Raw genomic sequence first — 26867 nt, 5'->3', positions numbered from 1 at the left:
GGCTAACTACGTTCAAGAGTCAAGCATGTGCAATTCTTCACAGAGAAAAAAGTTAAATACAAGCCTGATGCTGCCTTTAAAAAATGAATAATATAATAAGCAAAAAAAGGATGCTGATTTATCCGTTCAAGTGACATCATCTTATAGCTGAGGGTATTCAGCCCAGTTGTCAATCGTGTGATTATTGCCACAACATGTTTTAGCAGAACATTATCCCACGAGGGCTAAAATCAAGGAAACCAGATACATATATATGGCTTACAGACTTCCTGAGTTATAGCCTACGCCCCCCCCCCCCCCAAAAAAAAACCATTAGGTCTCATTACAACTTGAAAACAAGCTGCAAGCATGCATTGCCAACTCAAACCATAAAAAATCACAAACCATAAAAAAAATCACAAACCATAAAAAAAATCACAAACCATAAAAAAATCACAAACCATAAAAAAATCACAAACCATAAAAACTCACAAACCATAAAAACTCACAAACCATAAAAACTCACAAACCATAAAAACTCACAAACCATAAAAACTCACAAACCATAAAAAATCACAAACCATAAAAAATCACAAACCATAAAAAATCACAAACCATAAAAAATCACAAACCATAAAAAAATCACAAACCATAAAAAATCACAAACCATAAAAAATCACAAACCATAAAAATCACAAACAAAACAGTGCATCCACCATTCCCGAGGTACAGTTGCAAAACAAAGTCGCTGCCATCACCTACCAACAATGATATTTACGTAAAGCCTAATGCTCAGCACCAATGCTACTACTGATAATACTGTCTGTCATAAGATCTTTGATAAACGCCTGTCTGGTCCTGACACATTCTAACTTAAAACCACCTCTATGCTGCAATCTGAATGAAAACAGCATGCAAAAATTTATATCACTAGGTAAAATGTGTTGGTGGCTGCTTCTTAAGGAGGGTATCGCTAAAGTGTGCCCAAAAATGACCTTTAGGTACTTCCGTCCTCTCATTTAAAACACCGACACACTCCTCTTTTCAAGGCACAATAAATCTCTACCTCCTCTGAATTTGATACCAACCCCCCTTTTTCCTCAATGTGTAACACCCCATGCTTTCCAATATATCCCCAATGAATACTGCGCATTCTCAAGATGGTTTGCTACAGTTGACATGCTTGACAACTGTGCTTAATATCTTCAAACTGCTTGAATAACAGTTGTATGATGGCTTTACAGCAGTTATCCTTTCTACAGTTGTTTGTGGGAATCTGTTAAATGGTATATAAAACTTGTTATACAATTAATAAATAGGAATTGCATAATAAATATGTGGTATGTAAATCATAGATGGGATAATAAACATACAATATTCTACACTTTAGAGAACAAATCCTTGGTCATCTTTAGATCAACATTCACCACACTTAACAAATGTACACTGAAAAGCAAACACCTACAAAAAGAGTTTCACATTTCCTTGAATCATATAAAGAGCCTGCAAGAAGTAAAAACAAGGGGTGGTGATTATTCCACTAGGAAAGCTATAAGAGTGGCAATTTACTGCAATCACCATGAGGGCCAGCCAGCACCCTGAAATGCTTTGAAAAATTGCATAGCAAACAAACAATACGTTAAGTTTACAACAGTGAAGTATTGTGTTTTTACAAACAACTTTTTGTTCATTATGTTTATAATATAATGTTCAGTTAAGTTTATAATACGAAACTCCATTGTTTTTAATACTGCAATTTTGTTAGTTATGTTTATAATTTTCAGGTGAAATACAAGTACTACTACTGTTTTCAATTAATGTATGTTAAATTTCCATTATTTAAATTTTCAGCTATATGGCAAATTTTTCTAGTTGGTATTTTACACTATCTGACGGAACATTCAAGTTCGAGCCACTGATGGTATACACTGCCCAATGGCAGACTCCACTGTGCTCCGTCTTAAAGTTTAGAAACATTGACACAAGAAAAATTTCATTATTTCCACCCTGAGCTGCTGATAAAATCTTTATTTAAACAACCAGTTTCAGTTGACTGACCATCATCAAATCCTTAAAAGCAATTACAGTATCATATAAATATAAAATCATTGACATCAAATGATAAACACATATTAATATAAATTAAATTGCCTATATGTTAACTGTGCTAGGCAATGCACTCTTCTGTATCACATGAGGACTTGGTGTTAAGGCTGCGAACAGATGCATACCACAGAGTTGGCTCTTTGCAGTATGCAATCATTCACAGCATTAATGCCAACTGTTGATGTGACAACAGTGACAAATTCGTGGTTTTATTATTGGCCTTCAACGACTTTATATTGACCTAATATGATACCGTAAATGGTTTTAAGAACCTCATGATGGTCAGTTAATTGAAACATGTCATTTTTCAAATACCTATGAGGTGGGAAAAAAAAGATTGACATATTTTCCACTAAAATTTACAATGTTGGAACAGACCTGCTGTAGGGACTGTAGGTGGCACCATCTTCGCCTGTGACGGTTGCCCAGTGTGGTGTTGTGCAGCACCATGATGTGGAGCACTTGCTGTGGCGTGTGCTGCCCACATAGCACTCGTGTCACCTCCTGCCCCGACACCAACACCACTACCGTTCAAGCGGCGAGGATCCCCCACTCCCACTCCAGTCGCAGCTCTCATCTCACCCACGCCCCGAATGTCCCTCACCCCTACATCTCCACGCAGTCCCCCCTCAACGACACCATGCATATGCTCTCGTGGGCCTAACATTCCACCTGAAAGTAAGAATTTACAAATCAGTAGGGCTTTCCCCCCTGCATGACACAAAATTCAATAAAAACCAACAGTTTTGTTCACAATTCAGTATACTCAAAAACTCTACCCTCTGTCAGTCACATAGTGTATGTGAACACTAAACACAACATCTCATAGTCTTTAAAAAAAATTCCATGAAAGTGTGAATTCAAGAACAGATTTTACAAGAGGAAACACGACCATTAAAAAAACTATTCTTTAGAATCGAATCCATCAGAATAATTATCTTATGCAGAACAGCAATGCACATGTGCAGTACTGACCACCCCAAACGGCTGCTGCAGCAGCTGCAGCTGCCGCCGCCGCACCAGGAGCTGCAGGTCCACCCCACTGAGACGCTGATGCCGTAGGGCCTGGGCCAGGGGGAGCTGTAGGGACACCGGTCCACACATTTGAACTATCTGCCACATCGTCGTCCTCACCCCACGTGCCTCCGATGTTGCTACTCGGTGTATGGCCCCATGGTGTCTTTTGAACAGCCTGCGAGGGTGGTGGCTGACCACCATTGCGAAGATTTGCTTCCCAGAGGTCTGTCCCTATAATAAGATTACAATTTTTAATAATTGCTAACATCATAAAAAACTTGAAAGCCACAGCAAACAAAAATGATGCAGGTCATGGAGAACGCAACTGTACAAATTCCACCACACTTAAAAAAGTGTGTGTGTGTGTGTGTGTGTGTGTGTGTGTAAACCCAAAAGATCAATGTGCACTGTTTACTGTGATGGTAACACTGATAATTTACTCTTCAGATAGGCAGAATATACTTTAATAGATACAATAAGCTTAATAACATAAAGAGTGAAAGAAGAAGACTCATAAATGAGTCTAATTTACTAACAACAAAAGGTAACAAATTAACTGCAGAGACAGGTAGAAGTTCTCCACAAAATAAAATCAATTTTGATTGTGTGACTGTACACATAGTCTTCAAACTGTTTACGTGCTCAGCTCAGCACCTGCAATAAATGACAACTCTTGACAGACATAATGTAGATCGAGTCACACAAGAACAGGAGAGTAAATCTAACAGGATGTTGCCAAATTTGGGAAAAAAAACATAGAAAAACAAACTAGGAATGACCAGTGGACATTAAAGCACTACTACACCTAAATCAGGGATGGATATGAAGTAATCATGCATATGGAGCTCTCTCTCTCTCTCTCTCTCTCTCTCTCTCTCTCTCTCCTCTCTCTCGTGTGTGTGTGTGTGTGTGTGTGTGTGTGTGTGTGTGTGTGTGTGTGTCGCTAAAACGCCATGCTGTCTGAGTAGGAAGTGGGGAACCTGCAAAAGTGCAGAATTACATAGCAATGCAGTCGAGCCAGGAACATGAACAGCTTGTATGTGGCTTGGTTTCATATTATGCCATATTTGGAAATTCGAAAATCTGTACCTCTGTACAACACATCACAAAGAGCAATTTATATTGTTACTGATTGTCGGTACAAGAAAATATGCCTAATAAAACTATATGCACTGAATTGTTCCCTGAAAAATACTTACAACATCTAAACTGTAGGCAGAGAGGCAAAAACATGTGGTTTCTACAGCATGCCGTTAAAGGTGGAATGAATTTTTCTCTCACATATTGTTTCAATCTCACTTTATTATCTACATTTGTTCTGCTAAAATCGCAAAGATTACATTAAAAAAAGCATTTAAGACATAATGAAAATTATACCTGGCACAAACTGTCAGAACACGGACACATGGAGACAGTTTAGCAAATTTTCGACAATCGGGTTGCCATGTGATCGTTGTATCTGTTAATGTTTTAGTGTGATTAAAAATAAAAGTTATGTGATGGCAATAATGTGAAATCTTCACAAGCAGGCTAGGGTGATTATTTGTTGCATTTGTAACTTTTTCAAATATGAATCTGGAATCTGAACTCTAACTACTGACATTTGAAGGCACTACAGAAGCATGTGGTTTTGGCAAGAGAACTGTGAAGAGACTTATAAACAAAAGTGACACAGCTATTGTATTGCAAGCTTAGGGAAAGTTGGTTTCATGTCATCTAAAAGCATCAAAATTGTGAGAAAATTTTAACACAAAATGATTCTTTTGACAACGCTGCTTCAAAGTGCTTCGTGTGAATGGTTAATAACTGACATCACAAAAATTTGTTACAATTGTGAATGAAAAAATTGGCTGCAAAGGTAGCACTTGGTCAATGTAAAGAATTTTAGACAACACTGGTTTCAAATAAGTTAAGGAGAGAGGTTCTAGTTGAAGAAAGTGACACAGGAACAGCATGAACCACATTCCTTATAATGTACGATACAATATATGGCGGTAGTTCAAGAGTGTGTTACCTAGATAAAGCCTGATTGAATCAGAATCATTCCACGAATACCTGCTGGAAAATGAGACATGGCCCTAGCAGTTGTAAAGTCCTCATAGGAATAAGTCCTTGAATAATTATTTTGAATGTTATATTAAAAAAAGATGCTGTGACTTACCAAACGAGAAAGCACTGGTAGATAGACACAATAAAAAAACACACAAACACACACACACAAGTTTCAAGCTTTCGCAACCCACGGTTGCTTCTTCAGGAAAGAGGGAAGGAGAGGGAAAGACAAAAGGGACAGGTATTGTCCCTTTTTCCCCCTAAGGTAAGTCTTTCCGCTCCTGGGATTGGAATGACTCCTTACCCTCCCCCTTAAAACCCACATCCTTTCGTCTCTCTCCTTCCCTCTTTCCTGATGAAGCAATCGTGGGTTGCGAAAGCTTGAAATTCTCTTCAGTGTGGGCTGGAAAGCTTTAGGAAGAAGACTTTAATACGGAAGTGAAGACCGACACAAGCCTTGAATCAATCATCGTAAATTTTCACTCAGATCATTCAGGCAGAGACTCAGATAGCAGTGATGATAGTATTACAACGTAGACTTTGGAACAAATTAAAGTAATAATATTTCTTAGTTTTGGTGACTCATGGTAAACAAAATGTGGATTCCAACATCTACATTGCATAGATAGTATATGAGAGCTTCCTAGCCTTTATTTTTTAGAAATTTGTATCCAATGAAGTATGCAGACTATAGAGTTCAACATATTGCCCGAGGAGAAGTTAAGCCCTTCCCAACATGTTGTATGCTCTAATAATATAAGAGAAAGTGGCCAGATGTATCAGTCAAAAACTTATTTCCACATGCAACCCCTGTCTTTTTCAGTCACAAATTGGAAAATGCCTTAAAATGGTAGGGAAGTTTGCCTGTCGAGATATTAATGGTTTTCGACGTTACTGGTAAGCATTCCCTCAAATTATTCGCAGAAGAATTAACTGCTTGCTTGTTCAATGGATTGTACATGTGGTCTTTCACTGTAATGTCGAACAAGTTAATTTACCCTAATAATATCTGTTGACAGTGAAAATTATAACAACATACTAAACATTTCTACAACTGTCTTTTGTGCTGGTCTTTTCTACTAGTAATTCTTTTTTTACGCACACTTAACTGAAGTCCAACACACCCATAAAAATGCATTATATATATTTTCAAAAAATTCTATGGAGTAGAAACAGTTGTCAAGCAAATTAATGATTTCGGTTTGTGTTTGAAGTTAATTTTGCTGTGTATTACATTTTTACGTATAATACAGTTAAAATTGCAATAAATAACTATTGCAAGCAGTTTCAATGACCTTGTTGTTAACCGATTGTCATTTTGAGAAAAATTGTGTTTTATGCCTCTGCAAAGCTGTGCCAGTTGTTCTCACCTTCGAACATGGCACGGACTAAAGCTGTGGAGCTGTTGATGTAATGTCATCAAGATGTGCAGTAAATTCTCTCTCATGATGATTGCCCTACATCAGTTTTAAAAATTTATTATTGCCTTCATAGATCTGAACACTTAATACAATGTACCACAGACAAATTACTCTAATTTTTGTCCACAGCAACAAAGTATGGTAACATGGACTTTTGTCAGCCCCACTCTCTGCCGCCACACATGCGCAGACTTCATCCCCTCCACGCTTCCTTAGCACTCAGCCGCTATGCGCGCACTGAGCGAGGTTTCACAGTGGTTAGCACACTGGACTTGCATTCAGAAGGACGTCTGTTGTATCCCGCATCCAGCCATTCTGATTTAGGTTTTCAGTGATTTCCCTAGATCGCTTCAAGCGAGTGCCGGGACGGTTCCTTTGCAAGGGCACGGCCAATTCCCTTCCCAATCCTTCCCTAATCAGAGCTTGTGCTCCATCTCTAATGACCTTGTTGTCGACGGGACGTTAAACACTAATCTCCTCCTCCTGCTCTATGCGCGCAAGTGCCTTCCTATGTGATGCAGGCTGTAACAGTCCATCACTCCTGCATAATTAAGCTTTACACAACGGAAAGTATAGGAAGGTTCTGAAATCCTTGTATATAATCTACAAGGTATGCTCAGATAGTAACAGCATCGAGCCTCTAACAATCGAAGAGATTGTTTTGAAAGGAGCTGACAGCACTGTGTTAAGGATAAGGTGTTGGCAGTAGAATGCAGGTCATTTGTCTCAACTGATTGAAATCTGTTGTTGTAGTCCAAAGTTAAAATAATTGTGTGTGTTCCGAAAACTGCTGATTGGAGGTGAGGAGTGTAATCCGGTTTCTTCTCGCAAAGGAAAATGCACCTTTCCAGGTTTTTGATGAAATCAAAACTGTTTATGGGGTGGAGTGGTAAATCATATTAATGTGTCAAGTGGTATTGCGAGTTTAATACTCGCAGAATAGATGTTCATGATGAATGAAGGACTGGGCAGCCTTCAATCAAGGCTGATGAAGTGGGAGATGAATTACAAGCTTGGACTGTTTCAAGAATGGTGATGGAAATCGGCTATGTCCTTTCACAGAAAATATACGAACCATCACAACATTTGTCATTTGCCTGGAGCAATTGAAGAAAAGCACAGAAACTCTAAACCTGAATGGTCGAATGCGGATTTGAGATGTTATCTCCCCCCCCCCCCCCCCCCCCCCCCCCCCCCCCCCCCCCCCCCGAATGAATGCAAGTCCAGCAAGCTAACCACTGCACCACCTCACTCAATAGCAAAGATAGGACTAGTGGCGGCAGTCCATTGACTTTCATAAGGATAAACTCAATGTTTCCCAAAATCTCCATGTCTCTTCTGCATGAAATCATCCCCAACACCCTACGTTTTCCAAACAGTGTGCAAAATGGGTATCAAAGCAGCTCACAGATCAACACAAGATCAATAAAATTGCATCTTAATTGGAATTTCTCCAGCACTTTGAAGTGAAAAGTGAACTGTTATTTTGTTCTACAGTCACTGATAATGAAACATGAGTGGTCGACTACTCCCCTGAGAAGAAAACATAATCAATAAAGTGGCAACATCCTTCCTCAGCAACACCAAAAAATTCAAAACCATTGTTGCAGCCTGAAAAATTATGACCTATTTCTTTACTGACCATAAAGGGATTTTCCTCGGCGAATTTTTGCCCAATGGAAAAACAATTAATGCTGCACAGTACTGTGAAATCTGAGGGCAGTATAGAACATAATAAGGAGAACATAAATGAACAGTGTGTGCTTTTTGCACGGCAATGGGCATCCCCACACCCGCAACACCATAAAGCAATTCTTGGATTCATTCAGTAGGGACATCATCAACACCCCCCCCCCCCCTCCACCAGCCCTGTTGCAGCACTTTCAGACTTTCATCTTACCACCTCTCTGAAGTTGTTCACGAGTGAAAAAGGATTTTAGCAACTGATGAGGTTCAGACTGCTGTCAAACAATGAGCTTGTGGGGCACTGGAATACTTTCTTGATGGGGGTATCAAGAAGTTCACCCCTTGGTTCACAATACATAGTAGAAACAAAGGCAGTTACTTCAAAAAATGTTGTTAGATGTATATCTGTGAATTTGTAAGTTGTTCATAAATGTATCGTCTTTTCAATTTTTATACAACTGAGTACTCTCAATTTCTGAACATGCCTCACAGTATCTCACATAACACAGATTCAGCCCCTTGGATCATTTCTCACTTTGAAGTAGTTAGTTATCAAGGTTGGCAGTTACAGTATGAGCTTATAATGCACAAATATTTACCTGTATGTACCCACAATTTTTTTTTTTTTTTTTTTTTTGTAAAACTAATAAAGTTTTAAGTTATTCTGGAAATAGATTAGTCGACATACATTATACATTTGAAGCAATTCTACTTCAGTCAGATAATGACACACACACACACACACACACACACACACACACACACACACACACATATTATGCAATGCAATAGAAACAATACACTCAAAATAATTCATAAAACAATCAGCCAACAAAGTAGTACCTTGCTCAGAAAAATAAATTATTGATCTCATGTGAAATGAGGAGAATTACGGTCCACGAGTCAAAAAGTTGATAGTGAGCTTTGCAATAAGAGAAGAAAGTACACAGAAGAATCCAATACAGAAAGCAAAAACGTTGCCTTAGTAGCATAAGAGTTGAATGTATCACCATAAATAATATTAAAAATTTTTCCTCCTCAGCAGCACTCCTCTTCCGTGCAGAAATTTCAAAAGTTAGAAATTTAAACCCTCTCTCCCGAAATTTTTGTCTAGTCTCTTCATCCCATGAGAGACGTAATGTAAAAATATGATACAATACATTAGATTGGATTTAATACCTGGTTATAGAGTGTCAAATACTTCTTATATTGCACAATCATGTTATACATATAAGATAAGAGTCTAAAAGTCAAATAATTTACCATTGTTGACATTTGGCTTCCAGACAGGAGCACCATCTTTAACACCTGGTTCAGGTGAAGCAGGGATGTCCCAACCTGTATCCTGATTGACATGTTGCTGCAAATAAATAAATAAACACACACACAGTTTTACTATATGCAGTGCAATTAAAAATGCAGCATACTTGTGCAACATATTTTAACTACTATGTCCTGCTGTATGCAAACTGTTACATGAATTACTGTAAATAAAAATTTCAACTGATACGCTATTAATGACCCAACTAAAGTCTTTAAGAAACCACATTAATCCCAGAGTTCTCAAATGAGGGCCATCACCCTTGTGACAGTTGGTAACCATTCAGAATTTACTTCACAAATAAGCTAATATCAGAACGAAATGAATTACAAATTACGTTAACTGATATTTGAGTTTGATTAACTGCACTGTGCTAAATATAAAATTCTTAAACTGCCACTTTGCAATGAATGTATTATTGACCAGGCACTATTAACTAAGTCAAACCTGTAAGGTAAGGAATCTTGTCAAGTACACGAGAGTAATACATTAACTTTACATTTCATCTGCATACAATATTGGGGAGAAAACAAATTTAGCTGATTTTGAGTGGCAGGAAAAGATTACAGTGGAGACTCGACTAACTGGATTAATTTTTGTCATAAATCATTTGGATACTAAAAAAATCCGAATAACTGAATGAATGAAGAAAAGTGATTTTTGTATTATTAACTATAGAAAGATGACCTATGTTGCCCACGTACGATTATCTTTTAGGATCATTGTGACATGGTAATCTTTCTAGGGCTTTCTAGTGCTTCCTCAAAACAACAAAAACAAATTAAACTTAATGAAATCAATAAAAATATATGTTCATTAAGATTTTTTCTCTTCATTATTGCTACATCATGAACTCATTTTAACTGTAATAAATTCATGGTATCACACACAACTTGTTTTTCCAACCATTTGAAAGTAGTTTCCGGGGCTCGAAATGCTTCTGCATCAGAAGGTCCTGCACATAATTTTTTGCATGTCCTTTTTCTTCCATTTCCTGCTGTTCGTTTGCACACAATGTTTCCAATAATGTTATCATCTGACATTATCTGAAAACATTGGATCATTACTGATGCAAGTGAACCACTCTTTCATATCACTGGTAATCACATTCCTGGCATATTATGTCAGTCATTAGCTCATTTGCACCCTCCAAAACAAAATCATCCATATCAGGTAGTGAATGTCATGGGCCAGTTTTTAGTATTCTATTCCAACCTTTGTTCGAAGTCTCCTTTTAATTAAATCCAGAAAGTGACAAAATAAGTCAACAATCTATGTAAAATTTGTTTCCTATAAAGTCATTTTAATGTTTATTACCAATCTGATCCATTGGTTGTAACAACAATGTCACATTAAAAGGAAAAAATTTTCCTGCAAGCACTCCATTTTCTCTCTCTACCAGTTGTTGCAATTATAAAGTAAAAGTAGGACTGCTCCATGATAATCAATTTCATTTTGAATTTTTTATCTTCCTTCGGGGATAAAAGTGTTGTGTCATATCACTCCATGAATATTTCAGTTTTCATCCAATTCAAGTACTTTTTTGGTTTTTATTAATTGAGGGAACCCCAAAATTTTTTAAGCACATAGGGCTTTTCGAATTTCTTAGGAAAAGCTAAGGCATTTCACGGGTCTCAATAGCATTTGCACAAGCTAACTGAAGTCTTGTCAATTAAAGATTTTGACTGTAATGATATCCAACATAAACCCATTCTACCAGCGTTGTAAATAAAGTCTAACTCCTAGACATTTTCAACCAACTCTTTTTTTTTTTTTAAACCACCTTTAGCAGAATTTACTGTGTCTACATGATGTGAGGTAACAAGTGAGTTGTGGCACCCCAAAAATATTCTAAGTTCGGAGCTTGCATGGCCGCAAAGGCTGCTCGGCACACTGGGGCTCGTCAGCAACCGCGTGTTGCCGAACACTAGCCAGAGCAAGAGGGGTAGACCCAGCGCGTGGTCCAGGCCAAGGCTGTGTCGAGGATTGTGCTTTATGTCAATGAAGGAGATTTGTATGCCAAGAGTGCCAAAGATGGCGGACTTTGAGAAACCATAATGGTAGATATTTCACAGTTCATGTAGAAATTAATAATAGCCAGAAGAATCATGATACCTTAAAAAGAAACATGTACACTGCCATTATTCGCATGATGATTCTGATGGTGTAATCAGATTTTCAATATCTTTATTAGTTTAAAGTTTAGTATCTGACTGAAAATTATACAAGTAACACCAAGCAACGAATTTCCAAAATCTTAACGGTTCACACGATTTTGTTGATCGACGTGTCTTTAGAAATCTATTAGTGTAAACCTAAATTGGTATGAATTACTGGCTTGTAACTTGAATAGTATATGAGTTATTGGAGGTCAAATTGGCCGATTACTATTGACCGCGTCAGGCCATCAGTACTCCACAGTTATGCGAGAAAACAGTAGTAGCATGCTTATAAATATATTTATTCGTTATGTCTTTGTTTATATCAGATATATACTATTCATGAAGAAATTGGTACAATATTTACTGTGTTTTAGAAAGAACAGAGACATTAGGCTACTGGCCTACTTTTGTTTCTATTCCTGTGATATATGTTTATTTGATTTGTTTATGTATTTAATAATGTGTGTTAGAGCGAGTTTATGGCCTAGCCGTAGGAATATTTATTTAATTTTAATTTACTTAAATGTAAATCCAATATTCTGTATGCGTTTCAATATGTTTGTGAGTGTGCGTCGGCTTGGAGACACGGCGGGAGCACTTTAGCCAATCACAGTGCTCATTACTACAGCAGGAGACTACTGAAGTCAATGGAGAGACTGTATGGAAGTGGGGAGGAGCATTGGATGGCACAGGACACAGGAGTGCTGGGCGGGAAGGTGCGACAGATGGTCGCAGGAAATACTTGGAGATTGTTGAACAGTTTGCGTGTGGTCATGGGAGATAGAACTATTTTGTAGAGCCGACTCGGGTGCACTTGTGCGATTTCTGTGGTTTCTGCAGTGAAGACGTAGTATGTGTTTAGAAGTGACTATCTTGTGAGCTATGGTGTTGTTCATAACTAATTACGTGAAGTAGGAATCTATTGTGAATCTTCAGGTTTTGGCGGCGCAAAGACTGTTCCATTAAGTTTCGGGTGTGCAGCCGCAAGAATTCTTCTTCTTCTAATATTTCGGCTGTATAACATTCAGCCATCGTCAGAGTGAGCTTCAAGACTGCCGCTCCAGTGCTCGCTTCGTCCCTTTATACTCATGTACTGCGCATGCTGCCACAGCTGCAAATGCGCCAGGAACGTTGGTCGGCGGCGGAGATGTGCACAATGCACGAGTTACATTTATGAGTTCGCAGTCAATCTGTGTTGGTATGTTGATATGTCATTGTGAGCTGCACTGTGATGTCGTCTTTGTGAGGTTATTACACCAAGTGCTGGATTCCATGATTTATCAAGGTTGAAACCACTATCTCTATTAATTAAACTGGTCATCAAGCGAATCTCAATTGCCTCCTTCACTATCGAGTCCCGAAAAGATGACATAGTTACCAAAATTTCGACGTTGTCATACAATATACTGTGACCAGTGCCAATACAGCGCTCTGCCACTGCTGACTTGTTAGGTTGTAAAAGTCGTGTGTACATCCGGTTTTCTGTACATCTTTCTTGGACAGTAAGAGTTGTTTGTCCAATGTAAGAAAAGCCACATTCACATGGAATTTTGGAAACTCCATATTTTCAGAGTAGCAAATCATCTTTGACGGAGCCCACGAGTGCAGCTGTCTTGGGTGTAGGATGAAAAATCAGTTTTACTTTGTGTCTGCTGAGAATCTGTCCTATTTTTTATGAGAGGCTACCCACATATGGCAGGAAGGCCATCAATTTAAAGGTTTCTTCACCTTCTTCTGCTTTCTTTGTGGCCTCTTTCGGTTTCATTTTCAGTGCCTTCTGTATTTGCTGTGGGGAGTACCCATTGTCTTCAAACACTCTTTGTAAGTGGGAAAGTTCATCTTGCAGACTGCTTTCGTCAGAAATAATATGCCCTTTATGGGTCAAAGTTCGGAGATCAATCATCGTCTGGGCAGGATGGTGGCAGATATTTGCACGTAAAAATAAATCCGTGTGCATCGGCTTCTGAAACACTTCATGTCCCAAAGTGCCATCCTCTCTGCGCCGAACCAGAACGTCCAAGAATGGAAAGCATCCCTCCTTTTCAATTTCCACTGTGAGCCCTATTTGATCGTGGAGGGAGTTCAGATGTCTTGAGAAGTCTTGCAAGTTATCTTCACCATGTGGCCAAACTACAAAGGTACCACCACCAACATACTTCCAGAAAGCCACGGGTCTTCCATAAATAAGTTGGCCACCAGAGGGGATAAGGGACTACACATGGCGACTCCATCCATCTGTGAAGACTTCGAGGAGAAGGTGCTTGAATCTGCTAACTTGAAACCCACAGTGAAGTGATTTTTCGTCGTCCACCCAAAACAGCTGCACTCGTGGGCTCTGTCAAAGATGATTTGCTACTCTGAAAATATGGAGTGTCCAAAATTCCATGTGAATGTGGATTTTCTTACATTGGACAAACAACTCGTACTGTCCAAGAAAGATGTACAGAAAACCGGAGGTACACACGACGTTTACAACCTAACAAGTGGCGGCAGTGGCAGAGTACTGTATTGGCACTGGTCACATTATGTTGTACGACAACGTCGAAATTTTGAAAACTACATCATCTTTTCGGGATCCGATAATGAAGGAGGCAACTGAGATTCACTTGGCAACTAATTTAATTAATAGAGATAGTGGTTTCAACCTTGATAAATCGTGGAATACGGCACTTTGTGTAATAAACTCACAAAGATGTCGTCACAGTGCAGCTCACAATGATGTGTCGACATACCAACACAGATCGATTGGGGAGTCATAGATGTAACTCGCGCATTGTGCAAGTCTCTGCTGCTGACCAACATCCCTGGCGCATTTGCATCTGTGGCCGCATGCACAGTTGCGCAGTACACGAGTATAAAGGGACAAAGCGAGCACTGGAGGGGCAGTCTTGCGGCTCACTCTGAATATGGCTGAACATTATACAGCCGAAATAATCGAAGAAGAAGGAGAATTCTTACAGCTGCACACCCAAAACTTAATGAAATAGGAATCTATTGTTTCCCTGTTATTCAACTTATATTTTATTTAATTGCTAGACCATCGACACCAGTAAGTGTTTTTCAGAAATAAACGGTATGCTTAAAGGTACTTCTGCTATCGTACTCGTCATTTAAAGTTGTTAAAATAGTACCTGCAGATTTTATTTAATTGCAATCTTTCACATATAAATTTCTATGTTGCATTCAAAATTCGCAATTGCCAAGTGATAGGAACCTTCGACCATTCAATTCATGTGTAAATTCATATTGTATACAGTAGACTCAGCAGTATTTGGCATGTAATACAGCAACTACATATCCCAGCCCCTAGACAATGAAACCAGGTAAACTTTTAATATTTGAACTCCAAGTCTGAGGGTACATAGTTGAGTGTCACATTTTTTTACTTGAAAGCCCACAATCAGCTGCCATTTTTCACACTGTATTTCCGATCTGCAAATTCCATAATGAGATATAAATCTGTACAAACATCTGTTACCACTAATTACTCATCACCATTTTTTTTTAACTGCAATGCCTTTTCACAGAGCGAAGGACCAGATATTGATTACCCAGTTGATTATTTTTGTAAAAACCAGCAAGAAAAAGCTTCATTTTTCAGTTTCTTCATCACTTTTCTGTGTTTACTCCTGCCTTCACAATAAGGTTTTGCAGATGGATTTTAAAATTGAATCAGTAGGCTTCTTAAATTCATGTATCATAGAAGTATCTACACCATACTAATTGTCTAACTTACAATAGCTTTCTCTTTTTTTTAGCGTTATAATAACAATCATTTTACCTTAAAGCAATAATACCAATCTGCTGCACTTGTACTAACTAAAATAACAATGAAATGTGTTGCGTAGAGATCATGTAGGATGCAAGCAGGTAGTGCCAGCATGACACGTCCATGTATACACGGACTAGACCACAAAGGCGTTTGCTCACAGTTGACAATCTAGATAATCTCAAATGCATATAACTGAGACCTGGATAATAGTCTCCATTATATTAAGTGAAGGGTCTATTGATCATGAAGGAAATATTTTGGCAACAGGTTTTAATGACTGTAAAATCAAGGCTGTAATGTAGCAGACAAGCACACAGAAGAGAAAAAATTTGGTGAGTTTCTGGATAATGTAATGCTTGTAAGGATGGGAACTCACGGAAAGTAGGTGAGGGGGTGCATGTATGGATGAGTTGGGAGGAACTGGAAGAGGGAATAGGAAGGAGGAAGGGAAAAGAAGGGGAAGGGGTGGAGGGAGTTGGAAGGAGGAAGAGGGGTAAGGGAGAAAGAAGACATAACAGGAAGCTGGGAGAGGAAAGGAGGAAGGGGAATTGGAAAGGCAAGAAGGAAAATGAGAGGAAGGGTGAGTTGGAGGAGAAAGGGGGGTAGAAGGAGGGCAAATGGGGAGGTGAAACAGGGGTAGGGGGGGGGGAGCTGGGCAGAGTAACAGGGGTAGGGGGGGGGAGCTGGGCAGAGTAACAGGGGTAGGGGGGGGGGAGCTGGGCAGAGTAACAGGGGTAGGGGGGGGAGCTGGGCAGAGTAACAGGGGTAGGGGGGGGGAGCTGGGCAGAGTAACAGGGGTAGGGGGGGGGAGCTGGGCAGAGTAACAGGGGTAGGGGGGGGGAGCTGGGCAGAGTAACAGGGGTAGGGGGGGGGGAGCTGGGCAGAGTAACAGGGGTAGGGGGGGGGGGGAGCTGGGCAGAGTAACAGGGGTAGGGGGGGGGGGGAGCTGGGCAGAGTAACAGGGGTAGGGGGGGGGGAGCTGGGCAGAGTAACAGGGGTAGGGGGGGGGAGCTGGGCAGAGTAACAGGGGTAGGGGGGGGGGGGAGCTGGGCAGAGTAACAGGGGTAGGGGGGGAGAGCTGGGCAGAGTAACAGGCGTACGGAGAGGGGCTGCTAGGCAGAGTAAGAACGGTACAGCACAGGGTGGGCAGGGTCGTGCGGCGTGGAGAGGGTCGTGCGGCGTGGAGAGGGTCGTGCGGCGTGGAGAGGGTCGTGCGGCGTGGAGAGGGTCGTGCGGCGTGGAGAGGGTCGTGCGGCGTGGAGAGGGTCGTGCGGCGTGGAGAGGGTCGTGCGGCGTGGAGAGGGTCGTGCGGCGTGGAGAGGGTCGTGCGGCGTGGAGAGGGTCGTGCGGCGTGGAGAGGGTCGTGCGGCGTGGAGAGGGTCGTGCGGCGTGGAGAGGGTCGTGCGGCGTGGAGAGGGTCGTGCGGCGTGGAGAGGGTCGTGCGGCGTGGAGAGGGTCGTGCGGCGTGGAGAGGGTCGTGCGGCGTGGAGAGGGTCGTGCGGCGTGGAGAGGGTCGTGCGGCGTGGAGAGGGTCGTGCGGCGTGGAGAGGGTCGTGCGGCGTGGAGAGGGTCGTGCGGCGTGGAGAGGGTCGTGCGGCGTGGAGAGGGTCGTGCGGCGTGGAGAGGGTCGTGCGGCGTGGAGAGGGTCGTGCGGCGTGGAGAGGGTCGTGCGGCGTGGAGAGGGTCGTGCGGCGTGGAGAGGGTCGTGCGGCGTGGAGAGGGTCGTGCGGCGTGGAGAGGGTCGTGCGGCGTGGAGAGGGTCGTGCGGCGTGGAGAGGGTCGTGCGGCGTGGAGAGGGTCGTGCGGCGTGGAGAGGGTCGTGCGGCGTGGAGAGGGTCGTGCGGCGTGGAGAGGGTCGTGCGGCGTGGAGAGGGTCGTGCGGCGTGGAGAGGGTCGTGCGGCGTGGAGAGGGTCGTGCGGCGTGGAGAGGGTCGTGCGGCGTGGAGAGGGTCGTGCGGCGTGGAGAGGGTCGTGCGGCGTGGAGAGGGTCGTGCGGCGTGGAGAGGGTCGTGCGGCGTGGAGAGGGTCGTGCGGCGTGGAGAAGGTCGTGCGGAGTGGAGAGGGATTGCGGGCAGTGTCGTGCGGAGTGGAGAGGGATTGCGGGCAGTGTCGTGCGGAGTGGAGAGGGATTGCGGGCAGTGTCGTGCGGAGTGGAGAGGGATTGCGGGCAGTGTCGTGCGGAGTGGAGAGGGATTGCGGGCAGTGTCGTGCGGAGTGGAGAGGGATTGCGGGCAGTGTCATGCGGAGTGGAGAGGGATTGCGGGCAGTGTCGTGCGGAGTGGAGAGGGATTGCGGGCAGTGTCGTGCGGAGTGGAGAGGGATTGCGGGCAGTGCCGTGCGGAGTGGAGAGGGATTGCGGGCAGTGTCGTGCGGAGTGGAGAGGGATTGCGGGCAGTGTCGTGCGGAGTGGAGAGGGATTGCGGGCAGAGCTGTGCTGAGTGGAGAGGGATTGTGGGCAGAGCTGTGCTGAGTGGAGAGGGATTGTGGGCATAGCTGTGCGAAGTGGAGTGAGAGGTTGGGCAGAATTGTGCTTAAGTGGAGGGATAAGGTGGGCAAACAGACTGGAGGAAGGGGGCAGGGGGAGTGGCAGCCATTTCATGAACATTTGAAGCAGTGAAAGTAACACACACAGGCTCCCAGTTATCTCTCATTGTCATATTTGACAAATCTACTCACCCCTCCCCAACCATCTTGACTGAAGAGTGCTTCTCGCATTGAATTCAGGTGCTCAAGTTGCTGCTGCTTGGAAGAACCTGAAGTTGCTCCAGAAGACTGTTGTCCCGAACTAGATGTTCCTGTATTTACGCTTCCGCTGCCACTTAGACCTTTGCCAGCGGCAGCAGCCCATGAAGCAGATGCACTAGAGTTGGAACCATTGTTACTGCCTTGCTGTTGTTGAGTTTGTTGTACTGAACTCTGGCCAGATGTCACAGTCTGAATATGACCAGTTGATGTCCCTGGTTGCTGTTGCTGGGAAGAGGATTGATTTGTGGAACTGCCTTGCTGTCCAGCTGCGCTGGAGGTCTGCTGCTGAGTTACTGAGCTGCTACCAGACTGCTGCTGTTGTGAACCTTGAGATTGACCACTTCCACCTCCCCCAACCTGCTGTGCACCTCCACCTGTCTGGCCACTTTGTTGACTCATCTGGGAGGATGTAGACTGTGTTGATGATGCAGAGCTACCTCCTTGTTGTTGTGATTGTTGTGTCTGGCTCTGCTGTGATGAATTCTGTCCACTTTGTGAATTATTGCCCTTATTTGAGTTACCTGTAAATTAAAGGATCATTATTCCCTCATCAACTATCACAACCCCCCCCCCCCCTCTCTCTCTCTCTCTCTCTCTCTCTCTCTCTCTATCTCCACACACACACACACACACACACACACACACACACACACTACACTGTTCGTGACTGTGGTGTGTCATTAATATGCCACTTTCCCCAGCTGGCCTAACATACTGAGTCCTCATCTGTGGAACAAAGATGAAAAAGCACACAATCTAGAAATTCAATTAAAAAAACCATGAATTATTCATTGTGCATGCTGTAATCTTACAAAACACATGAATATTTGCATTAGCAAAATAAAGTAAGTATTAACCAGTATTAGCAAGACAAAACCTGCAGAATGGGGAGACAAATTTTGTAGGATGAATCCCCTTTCCAGTGTGTCATAAAATGCATACGGTATGGACTTAACAAATGTCACGCATCCTGTTGGACTGGGATCACCAACAGCCACGCTGCCAACATCTTGTAGTCATCCTCCCTTGGACAATCAATTATTACAACAGCTTTACCTTCTGCTTTTGTGTACCTAGTTGTCAAGCAATTACACAATTTTCTTGAAAATGGATGTACCTGCCACATTCCTGGAGGTGTTGACTACTGTCAATTTGGTGTGTTGCTTCCATCATACGTAGCACTCATATTCGATGACAGGTCCTAATCTAGGGTTGCCACAAGCTTTCCCAAGTGGAACTGTCTGGTATTTCCCTGATTTCCAGACAAATTTTAGCATTTTCCCCTGACGAAATAACCTCAGAGAAGAGTAAGCCACCTGCAAGAAGTGTATAAGGTTGGGAAGGTTGCATAAACCAACACTACAGGTGACTGCCAATAAAATGTTGGTTCTACTATGTTCATTGTTGTCACTTATTACCCACTGTGTTATGTCTATTATTTTAGTGGTATTGTGTGTCCGCCTGCTTAGTGGTAACATGTTTGCCTGCCATGCAGCAGGTCTGGATTCGACTCCTTGCAGAGTTGGAGATTTTCTCCACTCGTGGACTGGGTGTTGTGTTGCACTCATTGTCATTTCATGATCACCGACACACAAGTTAGTCAATGTGGCATCACCTGAATGAAGACTTGCAACTCGGTGGCCAAACTTCCCTGGATAGGGCATCCCAGACATCAATGCCACACGATAATTTCATTTTACAGGCATTGTATGATTTTTCTTTCGAAAAATATTTGAGTACATAGTGTACAAACTGCCAGCGATTGCCATAATTTTCTCCTTCTTATCATCCATACTTTCTAATGTATGGACTACTTTCAAAGTGCCACAATCTACTACAACAAATAAAACGTTTATAAAACACCGCACTGTACAATTTACATGCAGTAAGAAAGTTGCAATTCCTGAAATCCATTCTCTGTGCCCTCTGGCCTGCTGAGGAGCACCAGAGTCCTGGGTCCATGATGAAAATCCACCGCATTATGTCACACAGACCCGGCCTGCACACAGGTCGGAGTGACTAGATCAGACAGACAGGGCCTGCACATTAGTGGGAAATGGTGGGCTTCAGATCAGCAGGCAGGCCAGATCCGTTAAGAAATGCCTGCAGAAATGGCCTGCTGTTTTGGACTGTTGTGGAAGTCCACTCATGTTGCCAGCTATTCAAGTGTCACAGACACCACGTTCATGAAATGAGACTGCAGTGATTAATCCAAGCATCAGATAACTTGCACAAATACTCTGAGAATCAGTACTAATGAGGATAGGTAGCAACTCACTGTGACGACAATCGCTGAGCCGCAGACTGGCACACAGGAAAGACTATCATATTCCCAAAACTAAATTTTTGGCCATAGCCTTTGTCAGAAAATTAGAGTGCACACACTTTCACACAATCACTCAGACACAACTCGTGCACCCATGACTGCTGTCTCTGGTGACTGCATCAGTATTATCTGAGAATCAGATCCAAACAAACCACTTGTCAAACCTCCCTGCCTCTCATCGGCTGCTGCTAGACTAGTGGCAAGAAGTGGTGGCAGCACTGACTACAAGCTGAGGGGAATGGTAGGAATGGGAGAAGCAGTAAGAACGAGTGAACAGGGAAGCAGTGCACATAATCAGCTGCACCCAGCCAGAGACAATGCGTAACATCTCAGTAAACAAACCATTTCATCTACTGAGACAAAAATGAGATTTATTCCTTTTTTCCAAATTTCCCTGACATGTTTCAAATTCTCTGATATTCCCTGATTTCCAGAACTTGTGCCAAACCTGCAGTCAGTAACCTGGTTTCGCCAATGCAGGCATTGCGACATTCACATTGAAGTTAGCAAACACCTACAGCATGGAGAGAAACTATATCACTGCAGATCTCATTTCTTGAGGCTGCTCTGAAATAAGAGGCTTAAATCATTTGCAGTGAAGAATCCCATCACATACATCTCTCATGTAATGTTAGGTGAGCAACAGGGAGTTTTTTTTCCTGTTCTTTTGTCTGCTTTTGTCCCCACTGCACCTCACAGCTCACTGTCTCTCTTTATTGCTATATCAATCTGAACTGAATGTTGTTCGAACTTTTATTAGTTCATGGTGGCAGTAATCACTGTCCCGTAACCCGGTGAGCTTGGTTTAGCACAATGTACACAGAACAACATGCTTTTGTGGTGGACTGTGATGCATCTGTACATGCAGATACCTAGTGGCGCATATCAGTTTTCTATACAGATTGTAAATGGTAACTTTTCAGAAACAACATAGCACAGTGGTGTAGGGGAAGTAGAGACAAACGGTTTGGTACTGGACACCTGTGGTCAGTCAAACTGAGAAACGATGACAAACTGACCTACGAAAGTCAGAACTACAGTGCATGTGCACCAAGCAATATTTTGAATATCCTCTTGCTTTCTTATGCCATCTGCTTAGTCGGTCTTAACTGATTGAAGCTCATTACTTTTTCTCATTGAAATTGGTGTTGAATAAAACACACTTTGTTCTTGCACTCACAAATTTAAAACTGATGTTTGCATAAATTTTACCTCTAAGCTTTGTGAGTTTCAGCAGAGTAAAATTAACAAATTGTTTTATTTCTCTGATCATCTTACTGTGAGACTGCTGTGTTTGCAAGAGTTAAACCTTTTGAAGGTGCAGTTTTTGTAGTAACTCAGCAAAGATAATTTTTTTGCTGGTCTATTAGGATTGTGATCAACTGACTATTTATTTTTTTTAAATTTTTATTTTGTGATTTAGGACCATAAACTGTGGTGGTACACATATCACCAAGGCGCCTTTGTGAGGTATTAAAACTATGGTGGGAAATGCATTTCCCACATGCGTTTTGAGAACTGTTATGTCTTGCCATTACATGTAAAACAATAATTAACACTGTTTTCTGTTTTTATTTTGTTTTCTTTTACTTTATTTAAAAAATATTTTAGTGATATTTGAAGTTTACTTACCACAACGTGCAAAAATTGCAGAAGTGAAGCAATGTGTTCCGACAACACTAGTGACCTCACGACAAACAGAAACTGATGGTTGTAGGCATTTTTATAGATCTGGTGCAGTGTACTACCACAAGATGTCAGGCATAGACAGAGGTGGTGTGACGTATTCCCAGAAGATTTGGGATACCCCTAAGTTGGTGGTAAGTATGCTTCCCCAGAACCACAAGTGATAGATTAATTATGCATTAAGTGTACTTCCCAAGGCCCATTCAGAAACTACTTTGGTGGTAACCATACTTCCCAAGAATCATTAAAACACAATTGTTTGGTGGGATACGTACTTCCTACCGTCCTGAAGGCTGCATTTCTCGACAAACAGAAACTACAGCTGGTGCACTGGACTGCCACCAGATGCCACAATTGTACAGAGGTGGTTAACATATTCCCTTAAACACTGTACAGAAATACATTTAGTAGGAAGTATATCCCCCACAGCATCCAAAAGGGTTAAGATTAGACCGAATTGTAAACATAATTAGTTTATTCACAATTTTTACAAAAGTCTTTATTCTTTCACTGCCCTAACAGGAAACTTTAACTCAGTAATGTTAATGAAATAAATTTCAAAAACTGACCGAGTAAGCCAGTGGTGTAAGAAAGTGAGATATTCACAATATCCCATGGCATGCCTGCGCTGTAGCTTAGGCAGATTTTCTAATACTATTTGACTTGTTTCCCAAGATCATAGATCACAAGAGTCCTCTATATCATATCATTCACCTCATTCTGCGCCTACTACACCACTGTGGTATACTGAGTGCTTTACGTCCAAGTTCAGAACTAGGAGTTCAATATGTTGCCGCTCCATGGAAAGGATTTGTGCCGTGTTTGTCATTTCCAAACTCAATAGAATTTTTTCTAACAGGTTGTTGAGGTGCTGATGATAAGTGCAGTTTTACTTTTTCATGCAGCCACGGGCATCACTTGACAAATAATTTTGGTTTCATACTTCTCTTCAGGAGCTTACTGTTTCACAGTCAACACAAGAAATATTCAGAGTGTAATCAAATGGCTGCTGTCCCTCCAGCTTTCGTGTGTGTGTGTGTGTGTGTGTGTGTGTGTGTGAGAACCAGTGAGAAAGTAACCATAAAATTAATCTAATATCTACTAAGATAACTTTTTCTTGAGCATAGACTATGCAACAATGCAGTTTCACCTTTGTGCCTTTACATTAGTAAAAGGCTTTAATCTATTCATTGGTAGAACATCACAAAAATTTAAGAAAGTAGTTCACCATCACTGTAACATGGTCACAAATAGAACAATGACCCCCAGAAGGTGTGAAATAAGTTTCTTTTATTTCCATCTCTGATCACAAAAGTGTTAGGTCCTTAGACTACCAGTTCTGGTCAGCAAAAACTATATTCAGATCGGCAGCAAAACACAGGAAAAACAAATAGAACTAGGAGACTGTTTATATCTTAAAACAACAAAATAGCTCATTATGAAAAGTATTACATACATACATATATGCGGGAAACAGGCACTGAAAACATGACAAGGGATACCTGTTTTAAAACAGGTCATAGTATAAAGAAGCCACAGTGGCATTATCAAGAGAGAGACACAAAATCGGCTTAGCAGTGTTGCAGATATTTAAAATACGGTAAATATTAGGAGACACTGCCGGCAGAGATATATTTTTAACAGTACTACCACTCATAGCAGAGTGCAGTACAGCAGCAACAAAATGTTTGTATCGTAAGCTCGTTAGGTGTCACTACTGTAAGCACACACAATATATTTCGTCACACACACAATTCGTCAATTATATAATTGCACAAAACGCAATTTAAAAAAAGATACAACCAGTAAAGTGTATAGTGTGTTTACTCAGTGTAAACATTATTACAACGACTGTAATAAATTACAAACAAGACTAAAGTTTAAATTTAGAGTATTAAAAAGGAAAGGGTTAAGTGATTCTAATTCTGAGATGCTTTTATGGCAACTGCAGATAATGGTGACATTCTTAGGAACAAGCTTATGGAACTAACAGAATAATATAAAATGATAAAATAAATAGGGGAAGCAGAAGTGAGTAATCAGTGTCATTCCTCTGTTGGTGTGACCACCAGACCGCACTATACGCGAGAAGTGGCCTGAGGAACTGAACAGCCAGAGGGCTTCTTGTCCCCAGTGACATGCCATTCCAAGAAAAGTATGACAAAACATCATACTAGTAAATTAACAAGATACTCTAGTTAATGAAATCCATACATATTATAAAAAGTGTATGTGTTTTCCACGTCTCCTCCTAAGCTGCTGGTCCGATTTCAACCAAATGTGGTACACATATTCCTTACTGTAAAGCAATAATAGAAGTGAGGGCAAGAATAACCTCCCAGTCATAGTTCAATGCCAGTGCTGACGTGTGTGAAATACCACGTCATGCATGATGTTTTGATAAATGTACTCTTTACTACTAAGATACTCCTAGAGTCACGTCAACTAAAGGAAATCCCTGACACCTGGCAGCACTTTTGACAGTTTTCAACTGCAAAGGGTAAACAGCTGTGTAGGTGAAAACAACTGTCATCCTTAGAACTATGAAGGGGCATTGCCATAGAGACATTTACAATATCATGTTGTACACACATGAAGCAGTGATGCCCAACCTACAGAAATTGTTTCTTAATTTCAAGTGTGTTTTTGTGAGTACATGGAAATGAAACGTTTTTGATATTAAACTACAAACACAGTTTTTTTTCTTCATTTCTTACAGGAAATTAGTAAAATGAATACCCAGGCAAAGTCAGGTTTGTCAGCTGGTATATCAAATAAACAGAGAGGAACAAGTAAACACAAGAGTAGTACCCTTAACTTAAGAAAATGAAGCAAATATGTAATGCACTTCATACTAAGTAAAGACAAAGATATACGTAAGAGAGGAATTTAATAATTAAAGTAGAACATTGTCAAATAAAGCAAAGTAGGCATTGGGTACAAAATTGTTCTGCCCATTGAGCACTCTTGGTGGCCCTTGCTTTTCACTTTATTGTTTTCACACTCTTCTAACAAGCTGAGAGCATGGCCCTTCTGCACCCTGTGGAGAACACACACACACACACACACACACACACACACACACACACACACACTTTTCTCAATACTCCCTATAGTATGACTGTTTTCTGATAAATTCAAACACAAAGCAGTTATGTTATGTGGCTGTGAACACTCCTTAAACCTTACTTTAAAAGAGCGGTCAGTTCAGCCCATGTAACTGGTGAATCACTGAGGTGAAGAAGGCTTTTTTTTAATCATGCAGGATGCCACGAACTGCCACTGATGATAATATCTGCACATGTAGGTTTTCTGAAAATTGGAAATTTATGTTTTTTGTCAACTTTCTCAATAGTAAGGTCAAGGCAGTTAATGGAGTCCCCTTCTTCTACTTCCATAGTAAAAGTTATTTTTGGGTGCATGCTGCCTATTGCTTGGGCAAGTGCATTAACCTCACAAGTCACAGCCTCTAACACTAATAAAATATCAACATACCATTTATAATAAATAGCTTTTTTTCTTTTACCTGTGGAATCTTAGCAAAAAAATTATGTTCTAAATTGTTCATAAACGTATCTGGCAAATGTACCAGCCGGACTATTACCCATCCCAAGCCTATCTTTTTGATAATATATTTGTCACCGGAAAAAAAAAAGCTCAAACAGAATATAAAAATTTTGTTAGTTCTGCACAATCTGCAGTACTGATCTTTCTACTTGTTAACAGATTATGTCTAATAATTTCAATAGTTTATTAAAAACAAAGATTCCATGACTTACCAAACGGGAAAGCGCTGGTAGATAGGCACAATAAAAAAGCACACAGCACAAAGTTTGTGTGCTTTTTTATTGTGCCTATCTACCAGCGCTTTCCCGTTTGGTAAGTCATGGAATCGTTGCTTTTAATATATTTTTCCCATGTGGAATGTTTCTTTCTATTTTATTTTATTTCAATAGTTTCTTTTATTAGAACATTACTGCTGAGGTCTGTTACATCCAGGAATTATGATGTCTCATTATTAGCTATTTGTGTGTCATTCATTGCATTTGCAAACTAAAAACTGTTTTTAGCCTGTAAATATGTACCACATGTGTAAAATGATTTAAATTTAGTGTTAAGAAAATTATTTACTTTATAGCACGGTGATGATATGTTCACAGTTGGGCAAATCAGATTTCCATCTCTTTGAATCTTAAGTTGAGATTTAAGCTGGGGATGTGTAGTATTCATCATTTTAAGCAATTTCTTTTTGTAACTGTTAAGAAGAAATTGGGAGTTGTCAACCTTTTTACACAGATCAGTCTGAAACTTCTCAGATCAAACAGAAACTGGTTGTCCTGAGATTAGTATGCGCATTCTCCACATGATGCAAAAAGGCCATACTCTCAGATTGTTAGAAGAGCTTGAAACTTTACAAAGTGAACAAACAAGAGGCAGTAGAGTGCTCAATGGTCACAGCGATTTTGTACCCAATGCCTACTTTGCTTCATTTGACTACTGAACACATCTCTTATGTATATTTTTGCCTGAGGTGCTGGAGTTGGCGGTCATGTGTGCATGAGTGTGTGTGTGTGTGTGTGTGTGTGTGTGTGTG

At 41.1% G+C, this 26867-nt stretch overlaps 1 protein-coding gene across 1 annotated transcript in view; it reads right to left on the bottom strand.

Moving 5' to 3' along the window:
* LOC124774893 (protein Gawky) overlaps window positions 1–26867 on the bottom strand; it is a 277306-nt gene that overhangs the window by 130515 nt on the left and 119924 nt on the right. Inside the window, exons 7-10 of the mRNA XM_047249552.1 lie at window positions 18193–18782; window positions 9525–9621; window positions 3061–3333; window positions 2464–2757 (exon numbers count right to left, since the gene is read on the bottom strand). Coding sequence (XP_047105508.1) covers window positions 2464–2757; window positions 3061–3333; window positions 9525–9621; window positions 18193–18782 — 1254 coding nt within the window. The remainder of the gene's footprint in view (window positions 1–2463; window positions 2758–3060; window positions 3334–9524; window positions 9622–18192; window positions 18783–26867) is intronic.

Source organism: Schistocerca piceifrons, chromosome 2 (genome assembly GCF_021461385.2).
Source record: "Schistocerca piceifrons isolate TAMUIC-IGC-003096 chromosome 2, iqSchPice1.1, whole genome shotgun sequence".
NCBI classification, from domain to species: Eukaryota; Metazoa; Arthropoda; class Insecta; order Orthoptera; family Acrididae; genus Schistocerca; species Schistocerca piceifrons.
The sequence above is the reverse complement of the archived record's forward strand: the minus strand, read 5'-3'. Positions and strand labels throughout refer to the sequence as shown.